The following is a 10,552-nucleotide window of genomic DNA, read 5'->3' on the forward strand; positions in this document are numbered from 1 at the left end:
AAAAAAAAGGTAGGAGATTATTTGGAATAAAATTCCTGCTAAAGTCTGTCCTTTAAAAAAAAAAAAAAAAGTAGGGGTTATGTAAGAAAAAACACATACGAGTAATATTGGAGTCTAAAGTATAATTTCCCTTATTTTCCAGAACACTTAATGTAATTATTATCCATCACAAATATCACAATTCAAAATCCTTTACGAGTCTCTCTCACGGTTTCTCCATTGTTATATCTATCCTCCATCGAAGCAGCTTCTGAGGTAAGGTGATGTTCCTTTTGTTATTATCGTATCTTAATTTCACAAACAATTTAGGGTTTGTCGTTGATTTAGTTGTCAATACTGTCAATTTAGTGTTATTATAAAGTCGATTATCGTGTAATTACTAAGATGAGCGATTTTTTTATTTGATAATTGAATTTAATTTGCCTTTAATGTTAGGATGAAACTATGAAATTGGACCTCTTTTCTCTATAATCCTGTGATTTTTCGTGCCTAATTTGATAATTGAATCAAATTTGCCTTGAATGTTAGGATGACCTTCACTCCCTCCTGCCATGGCTCTGGTCAAGAGCTGTAATTTTATGATGAAAGTTTGAAGTTGTTGTTTCTCTGGGAAAGAGCTGTAATTTTTATGATTAAGCTTTGAAATTTATACTATTCAAATTGTTTCAGCTAATCCGGAGAGCATGAGTTGTTAAAGTTTTGTTTTTTATGATTAAAGTTTGAAGTTGTTTTTCTGGGAAAGAGCTGTAATTTTAATGATTAAGATTTGAAATTTATATAATTCAAATTGTTTCAGCTTATCCGGAGAGCATGAGTTGTTAAAAGTTTTGATTTTTATGATTAAGGGTTGATAGTTTTGGGGTTGAAGGTTAATGTTTGATTTTTATTTTTGGGGGACTATTTTTTTGCCTAATTGTTTTTCTACTTCTGGTGTCTACCAGATTTCAGAGTGGAAGAATATGAGCAACCCTTTAACACCAGTATTGAAGAGGTGTGACAGCCAAATGCAGTATTGCTCGGTTAGTTCTAGTTTGATTTACAATTTTTTATGATACTTCTTACTAATGTCTGTTACATGTATACTTTCAAATTTATGAAGATAATATTTGATGAACTCATGTGGTATGTGTTTGAAAATAACAGTACCAGTGGAAGTGCTGCAAGTCCGCAGACAGGCTCAGTGATTTGCCAAATGATATACTGGTTTTGATTGTGTCTCGTTTAAGGCTTAAGGAAGCAGTAAGGACTAGTCTTTTATCTCGAAGGTGGAAAAATATGTGGACTTACACAGCTGGTACCTTAAATTTTCATTATTCAGAGGAGTCATCTATTTATGAGGATTGTTTACGCATATATTTACAGAGCCGTACAAAAATACTCGATGACAATGGGCCACATATAGTCAAAATGTCTGAGTTTATAAAATTGGTCAATCATGTCTTGAGCTTGCACCAAGGTCCAACTATTGAAGAATTTGAAGTGTTTGTCAAATCATGTGGAGCAATCAGTGAAAAATATATAGAAAAGTGGGTGGAATTTGCTCTTGGAAAGAGAGCTAAAAGGCTTAAGCTGGATTTTTCACTCAAAGGCCATCAAATGCATGGATATTTCTCCATCACCAAGCCCTTGCTCCGCAAATTTAAATCAAATCTTTCTTCTCTGACAGTACTCTCTTTGAAATATGTAGAGGTTACAAGTAAGGTTATATATTATGTTCTGCTCAAGTGTTCTGCACTTGAAGAATTACATGTGGCGCATGCTGGTTCCCTTCTAAGGCTGAAAGTCCCTGGCCCCTTACCCCAACTCAAGTGCTTGAAGATTATCCGCTGTGACTGTCTTAATTGGATACAGATTCATGCCATCAATATCGTGTCGTTTACTTATCATGGGCGCGACATTCCTGTAACTTTCAAGACAGCCCCACGGCTAGTTAACACTTCTCTTCGTGGTCTTTATGCTTCCTATTTTGTCCAAAACATTGGGAAATACTCTAGCTACATTCAAAATGTGGAGTCGCTTGTCCTGGAAATAAGGAGCTCTGAAAAATACCTGGTTAGTGTTCACTTATTTTCATTTTGTGTGTTTTGGACTTTTGGTTTACTGTAGTTGATTTTTTATTCCTTCTGTTGCTGCTCTTTTTGTTGAGCTTCATTTTGGTACCTTCTTCAATGGGCTACTGTAATGGCTTACTTTTGGGTTAGTGGCTTATATGGTACAAGGAGTAGTGTGAGGGAATGATGAACATATTTGCACTCTCTTCGTGTTTTTTTTTTTTTTTTTTTGTTTCGCCTACTTGTTGTAGACTGTTGTTCCTTAGTAACTGTAAGTGACTGGCTGTAAGAAAAAAATAGTAAAAGAGAGATAACGTAAGAAGGTTGGTGAGTGTAAGAGATAGATAGATGGATCAAATTAAGAGAACATGGGTGGGATATGAGGGTAAAGTGCATGGTAAAAGGTAACACAAAGAATTGAATGAAGTAGAAGTTGGTACCTGCGTAAAACCCCAAAAATAAACATATTAAAGATACACCTGAAAACAAAGATTTTGTGATTTGGGATGGGTATTTAGTGTTGAAACTGTTGATGGTAATGCATCTTCACTTTAAAGCACAAGCATTTCTTCATTTTATGTTTTTGTTATTACCATCAAAACTGTGGGTACAGAAGATAATCAAATTGCCTCAAGTTGTTGCCTTGCTTAACAATGTGCATTTTGGTTGGTTGGTTGGTAAATTTATTCGGCGGTGTCATGAAATGTGCCCAGCTCCATAAAGATTGTTTAGTGATGTATGGTTTCATTGAATGAGTCTCCCGTGGTAAATATTTTTGGAAATTTTTTCACAGATATTATTGTCATGTGGAACTGGGAGGCAGATGAGATTGGAAGTGGTCTCTTACTCCTTTTCTATTTCAAAATGAGTTGAGAGTACCTTCATACTGAGTATGAGTGTAATGTTCTCTATTATCTTGGCTATACGACGCTTTTGAAAATACCTTGTATCCTTAAGCCTTTGAAGTCTGAGCCCAATGACTGAGACAGTGCTTTTCGAAAACAATATTTTTCTGAAGATTGCTGATCACAAGACTGCTTTTCAAATCCCATTAAATTCATCTTGGTCTTTTCAATATTCTTTGTTTAAGGCACAGTCATTGGATTTGAAATTTGTAGTGATGAAGCTTACCTGAATAAAATCATTCATATACCTTCCATCCCTTGATTTGAAGAATCTACATCATGGCCTTCTGCACTTAATCTAACAATAACTTAGTGATGGACTTATAGAAACTTTCCAACTTAATGATGAAACATCCTATATAGTGATGCTAAATATGGAATGGGGAACTGGCAAAGAACTTCAAACCCATCCACTGATTTTAACTCTCCATGATCTAGTATATAATTATAAACATCAGGAAGAAAACCCATCTTAAGAGTCATTCTATTTCTCTTCCCTAAAATCCTTTCGTTCTTTGGTGTACTTGGTAATAGTGATGTGTTTCTTTTGTTTCAAACTGACTAGGATGGTAACCTTCTGTTTGCGGAATGTTTGATGTAATTACTTCAGCCCTTGTAAATATGATTGTTTTCACCTTTTCTTTACCCTTAATGCAACAAATTATGAAAGGAAAATTGATTTTTGATAAAAGTTTTACAGTATCATTGCTGCCTTTGTTGTTTGCTAGAATGTGAATTGGAAGCTGGTTTAAAGTTTTATGAGACATTGAATCGAGAATGTGTCGAATTGTTATATCTATGTATTTAAAGATCTTAGCCCGCCCTAGGTTAACTCTTGTTTGATTTTGCTAAAAATGTTCTCTTTGTCTTTAATTGTCGATTGTAGGTGTCGTATGACTTTAATTAATGAAAACTTTAGTGTCCCTTGGAATTTCTAAAAATCATAGAAAAAAAAAAAGGGGAGCGTTTAAATGAGAAACTTTTAGGTTCTTGACTTTGGAAGTTTGGAATTTTCACTTTCTCAATGTTGTTTCTATTTGCAGAGTGATGAAGTGGTACCTGAACTACCTATTTTAGAAAATCTAAGAGTATTGGAGTTGGACTTGGGCATAAACAGTGTAGAATACATTTGTAACTTCTTTGCTGCGTTACCAAGGAAATGTCCACTGCTTACAAGACTTTCATTTTCGGTGAGTTTGTATAAATTGAACTATTTATATTTTACTGACATATCTATGCTACTTTAATTGGTGTTGACTCTGATGCCTATATACCATGTTGCCCCTTGTTACCTTTCACGACATGTCACAATACAAATATCTCTTTTTTCAATGTATATATAAAGGGAAATACGGAATACTGAAAGTTGGACAATGGATATTATGGATTTGAGCCCACGACCTCAGAATGAACTGTTTAGACAATCACTTATCCAACTTATCAATTCACTAGAAGGAAACCAAATTAAAATTGTCATTAGCATCCCTTGGATAATAGTAGGGTAAACGCTTAATGTTCATACTTCGTACATGATGAATTCTCAATCTTATTGGTTGGTAGTTCATTGCTGCAATTTTGTTTGGACACAGTTTATTGTTTCATTTTCTTTCTCAATCTCCCTCACTATCACTTTTTCCTTCTATGAGGTGAATTGGAACATTAAATTGCAGAACCTATACATTACATGTAGTATCATGTTCATATCACTGCAAAATATAAGATCTGTTAACTAATGTTCTGCTTCATGCATTTGTGTTCAACTGTAAGGCTGCCTGTTGAACACATCCACCCTTGAAGTGGTATGTCTCGTATAAACATTCAGTTGACCATGCCTCGTTTAGCTGTTCAAACTCACAAGTGTTGGGCATTGTGGAAAGAACTGGAACTTCATATTCATATTTACCTTAGGAACTTTTATTGTTGACAGTTCAATGTTGATGATGTATCCAGACAATTTATCTGCTGGCAGGGTTTCCGGTGAAACTCTTAATGTAGCAAGTGTTTTTTCTCACATTTTCGGGTAATAGAAAACTAGTGACAGTTCTCATCTCATTTGAACCAGATTTCTCGAGAATATGATGCTGGTCAATACAAGGGTTGCTGGACCAAAAGAAGCTCAGAGTGTCTTCACAGCCAACTCAAGGTGATCGAACTATTGAACTTTTGCGGGAGAAGCAAGGGTGAAGCAGAAGTTATTTACTCAATACTTAGCTGTCTCCCCTCGCCGGACCAGGTGATTTTACATCCAAACTTGCTTTGGGAGTTCAAGAAACCGAATATAAAAGATTTGTCTAAGAAGTTGAAGATGATGCATCCCAAGGCTGAGTTGATCAAATCAAGCTGTCTTAGGCCCCTTTTCTAGTTTTTACTCTTAGGTCCATAATCTATAAGTTCAGCTGGTCAGGTGAATGTCTCGTGGTTACTTTCTGTCAATTTTGGGTCTGTGGTAATTGGTATGTTGCAAGGCTTCTCTGGTTTATTCCTACACTCCGGGTTTCCTCTACAGGTCAGTGGCATACCCCGTATGTGGGTTTGTTTGGGTGTATCGGCTCAGCCACAGTTTATAAGGTCTTTCTTTTGATGTTTGTGTGTTTAGCTAGGGTTTTTTTTTTTTTTTTTTCCTCGTCTTCTTTTGAATAAAAGCTAGGTGTTTATTTATACTTAATTTTATTGTGTTAGCTCTCTTAGATTGTAATTTGTTCTTTATTTATAAAGTTATATGACATTTATTTAATCAAGTTGGGTTTGGGTTTAGGCTAATCCACCAACGCCGACACTTAACACACAGCACTTGAAAGCAGCAGCAGCAAGTGGGCAGTGAGTGTGAGGAGTGAGTGAGAACGAAAGGTGCAAATGTTAAATAAACAGCCTTAACAGTAGCTTATTCTGCGCCCCACAACGTATTATAAGATCTTCACTCTCTTCTTCTCTTTCCACCTTTCATACAATAGAATAAGTATTAGCGCATAACATCTATGTGCTTAGAAAGTGTATAGGATGGCACTGGTTTTCTAGCGGTACAATTCAAAGTACAAAACGTACGTACCACTTTGATTAAATGTACCAATGTGATTTCAGTGGTACATTTTCGGAGAATTAAATGTACCACTAGCACAGTTAAGTGGAATATTCAAGTTTTCTAATGCCTGGTAAATTACGTTTCTACCCTCCTATACACTTTGTTTGTCAATAAGTGCTATGCGCTGATATGCACTCCATACAATAAACGCTCTCTATCACTCTGTTTTCCCCTCTTTTCCTCCCTCTCCCTCTCCTCTTTATAAAGCTCTTTCTTCACTATCTCATACTTTTTTCACATTTTCTAAAATACCAAACTCAAAATCTAGATTCTAAATCAAATACCCAAAAAATTAATACTTGCAAATTCTGAAATTTTTAAGTGGATCTGGATTCCCAACTTCTTCAAACTATTCAATTGTTCTTTTGGTTAATGTGGTAATCTCAGACACCATAATTTCTTGCAATTTCTATTTCTTTAGTTGTGATTAGCAATTTGGGAAACTGGGTTCTTCATTATTTGCGGAATTGATTTTTTTTATATTATTATTATTCTATGGATCTGTAATTGCTCTAAAATATGTTTATTTATTATTTATTGTTGCATTTTTATATGGTTATGATTAATCAAGGGCGAATCTATATAGATTATAATTTGATTCTTTTATTTTCTTAGTTGGTTAGATCTGTGATGCTATGCTTGATTGATGATTGCTTTGGAGTTGCATTTGTTATATTCAAAAATGTTTTGCACATTTATATTATGATTAGTATGGATGGAATTTAAATTTATGTGCTTGTTGTGGTAAAATAATATTTTGGTTGATCTATGTATGATTTGTTTTTGTAATGATTTGCAACTGGTGACACTAACCAAGTTAGAAGATAGTGTAATTAATTACATGTACTTCATTTCATATGAAGGGTGACTTTGGGCTTTCTAAATGCTTAGCTCAAAAACAGTATCTTTTTGTCAAATTGATTTTTTAACATTGTTGTGGCTTGATCCAACTGCACCCAGGTTGCTTTATAACTCTAACATTTTTCATCAATTCCCTAACTTGAGCTGCATCTTCCCATTGTCCAGCGTTTGCATGAATATTTGACAGCAATACATAAACTGCTGGGTTGTTTTTCTCAGTTTGAAGAAGTAACCCAGCAACAATCCTTCCAAGCCTCATGTTGCCATAGACTGCACATGCACTAAACAGAGTCCACCAAATATTGGGATTAGCCTTGTAATCCTTTCTCTCAATTAGTCTCTCCATCTCATCAATGTATCCAGCTCGCCCTAAAAGGTCTACAAGGCAAGAAAAGTGATCTTCTCCAGGTTCCAATCCATAATCATTGATCATTGCATTAAATATGCGAATGCCATCGTTAATTAGACCAGTACGGCAACAGGCAGACAAAACAGCAGTAAAGGTGGCTTCAATGTGAAGTACCAAACAGCTTGTTTCCCTTCGCCATATTGTGCTAATGCAGATATGATGGCATTCCAACTCACAATGTTCTTTGTGCTCATGCATTTAAATACCTTGACAGACCAATCCAGAAGCCCACATTTTGCATACATGGTAATGAGGCCATTTCCTAAGGAGATCTCGTTTAGAAATAGACATCTTAGAATGTAGCAATGGACCTGCTTTCCATGACTTAAGGCTGAAACACTGGAACAGATGCTCAATACAATAGTTAGAGTGTATACATCTGGTCTGATTTTAAATTTCTGCAGCTGAAGAAACAGTTCAAGAGCCTGCACAGGATATCCATTTAACAAGAACCCCGAAATAATTGCATTCCAGGTAATCAGATTCTTGAAGTGCATGCTGCAGAATATTTGATAGGCCATATCAATGTCACCTTGCTTAGAGCATGCAGACACCAAAGCGTTAATAACTTCACTTGTTAGACTAAGCCCATTTTTTAGCACAAGGGCATAGATCATCTGGACAATTTCTAAGCTACCTGAGCTAGCTAAGAGGGCTCCGATTGTATACTCATCTGGAACAAACCCGATCCTTTGCATCTCCATGTAAGCTAAGATTGCTAATTGCATATCATTGTTATGAGCATATCCAGCTATCATCGTGTTCCAGGAAACAACATCCTTCACTTCTAAATTATCAAATATTTTTCTAACAGAATCTAATAGCCCATGCTCAGCATACATGAACATGGCAGCATTGCTGACGGCTGTGCAAGGTTCGTAACCTGTCTTTACAGCCTGAGCATGTAGTTGGAGGCACATGTCGAGAACCAAACCCGAGCCCATAAGGCTCACAAAAGTTAATTTAGTTGGTCTTAACCGAGCCTCTAACATTTCTTGGAATATTATCAAAGACTCTTCCTTTCTCTTAAGACTTGCTAACCCATTGATCATTGCATTATAAGTAATTACATCACGAACCATCTCATCTGCATTTTCAAAAACTTTACAAGCATCAATGGAGTTCCAAGAGTTAAAATACATTGTAAGCAAAGAATTTACCACCGAGCTCCACCCCAAAAACCCACTCTTAAAAACCAACGAATGCACTTGCTTCCCAAAGCCGTGTAATTCGATAACATAACACAAGCTAAGAACGCAAGCAAAAGTGTAATTGTCATGCCTCACACCCAGCATATGCATTCTCCTAAACATTTCGAATGCAATATCATCATACCCATTTTCAGAACAACCAGTAATTACAGCATTCCAAGGCGCAACATTTCTCAGAGGCATTTCATCAAGCAGTTGGCATGCATAATCAACCTGACCCAACTTAGCATATGCCGATAACAAAGTAGTCCAAGAGTAACTATCAGGGGTACCCAATTCAGAAAAGACAGTTTTAACAGAACCCAAATCCTCAGTTTTGGCATAGAGTGAAAGGAGAGTGTTTGAAACATGGGGAAAAGCTTTAAGTCCAGTGAAAATGGCATGGGCATGAAGCTGGTTTCCAAATCTGGAGTTGGGTATGTTGGCAGAAGCAGTGAGAGCGGAAGAGAGAGAATAATGGTCTGGGGTTAAGCAATCAGATGAATGGATTTGCAGGAAAAGAGAGAGACAATCATGGTGACGATTTGAGCGGGTAAGTTTGGACAATTGAGAGTTGAGTTTTATGAGCTGCTTTGCGGCTTTCGCTGCTACAAGTTTGGAACTTTGGGTGTGGCATACCAAGTTCATCAGTTTACTTAAGGTCAAGTTCGGGTTTCAGTTGTTCCTTTGAAACCACCACCGGAACCAGTTGCCTTCAGTTGTTGCTTCGATTAATTTGGGGGTTTTTTAACCACCACCGGAACCAGTTGCCTTCAGTCGGCCGGAAGTCTCGGAACAAGACGTCGGTCGGATTAATTTGGTTGTTGTTGGCTGGCGGCACTGTTGCTCGTTCGATTTTTGCAACTACCGCAGTATTGTGTGGTGATGCGGTAGGAAGATAGGAATTGGTGTGGTGGAGGTTATAGGTGGGTCTGGTTGGTGGATGGCTGAAGGATGAGGGTGGTCAGGTGGTGGTTGGGCAATGGAAATGGAGGTGATTTTTTTTTTTATTATTAATTTTAATTTAAGGTAGAAGGGAAATAAAAATGGAAAAAAAATACCTATAGAAATTTTATTAACATTTTGGTATATGTTAAAATACTGCATTTGATTTCATTTTATATTTTTGAAACTGCGAAATTGTAACTTTGCTTTTTGTTTGGAGACTTTGGGATATAAGGTAGCTGCGCTTATGTGAGATCTATATATATATTTTTTTTTTTAAATAAAAAAGGTCCAACAGGGTCAAAATCGGACTAGAATTATCCGGTCCAGACCAGAACCAGGACTGGTTTTCCGGTTAATTTAAATTTGTTTATTTCAAATTTATTTTAATTGTCCTTATTTATTTGTTAATTTGTGAATCCGATTTCAAAATTCAATTTCTAATAGGCAATTATCCATATTTATCTTTGATTTTTTCTTTATTGCCATAATGCATAACATATAATTGTTATATACTACATTTGTTTACACAAAGTAAGGCAATTGGAGAGAGGGTTGATGTGTTTAGTGGGTGTTAGAAAAAGGTGAATAAAGTGCTCCCTCTATACCTATTTAAGTGAATCAATTTGACTTTTGAAATAAACAAATAAATAAGGTTAATACCGGTCCGGTCTCCGGTCCTGCCAATAGGTTCATTCCGGTCTCGGTCCAGTTATGGACCGGTGCACACCCCTAGCTACAGTTGTTATACTTAGATTTCCCATCCATATGTTTAGGTGCTATAAGAGGCACTTTTTCTAAAGGTTGGTATTGTTAGCCATGGTTTTCTTTTTTTTTAATTGTGGTTGTCTGGTTGATTTTGGGGTTTGTAGTAGTTAGTTGCCGAAGGATGTATCTATTAGCACAATGTTCTCTTTTACTGTTGGTTTCCCTCTAAACGACTTAAATAAGAGGATGAATATTCTCACCAAAACCAACAAATCAATTTCAACGTTGGTAAAATAAAACCGTAACCCCGTTAACGACAATGTTACCATGAAGACAGTGTAGCAACTACAGGGTTACAATGCGAAATGTTCTAAAATAGGGGGCATATCTTAGAAAACCCAATA

General features: G+C 36.2%; 1 protein-coding gene and 1 pseudogene across 1 annotated transcript; one reads left to right on the top strand and one right to left on the bottom strand.

Moving 5' to 3' along the window:
- Positions 1–162: 162 nt before the first annotated feature.
- On the top strand, positions 163–5,701 carry LOC110688096 (putative F-box/LRR-repeat protein At5g54820). Its single transcript, XM_021864776.1, has 5 exons — positions 163–255; positions 942–1,019; positions 1,144–2,052; positions 4,000–4,146; positions 5,019–5,701. The coding sequence occupies exons 2-5, from the start codon at positions 960–962 to the stop codon at positions 5,316–5,318; spliced, it is 1,416 nt and encodes a 471-aa protein (XP_021720468.1). The 5' UTR covers positions 163–255; positions 942–959; the 3' UTR covers positions 5,319–5,701.
- A 228-nt stretch (positions 5,702–5,929) lies between these two features.
- Positions 5,930–9,772, bottom strand: LOC110688095 (annotated as a pseudogene).
- Positions 9,773–10,552: the final 780 nt, after the last annotated feature.

This window comes from Chenopodium quinoa, unplaced genomic scaffold (assembly GCF_001683475.1).
Source record: "Chenopodium quinoa cultivar QQ74 unplaced genomic scaffold, ASM168347v1, whole genome shotgun sequence".
Taxonomy (NCBI): domain Eukaryota; kingdom Viridiplantae; phylum Streptophyta; class Magnoliopsida; order Caryophyllales; family Amaranthaceae; genus Chenopodium; species Chenopodium quinoa.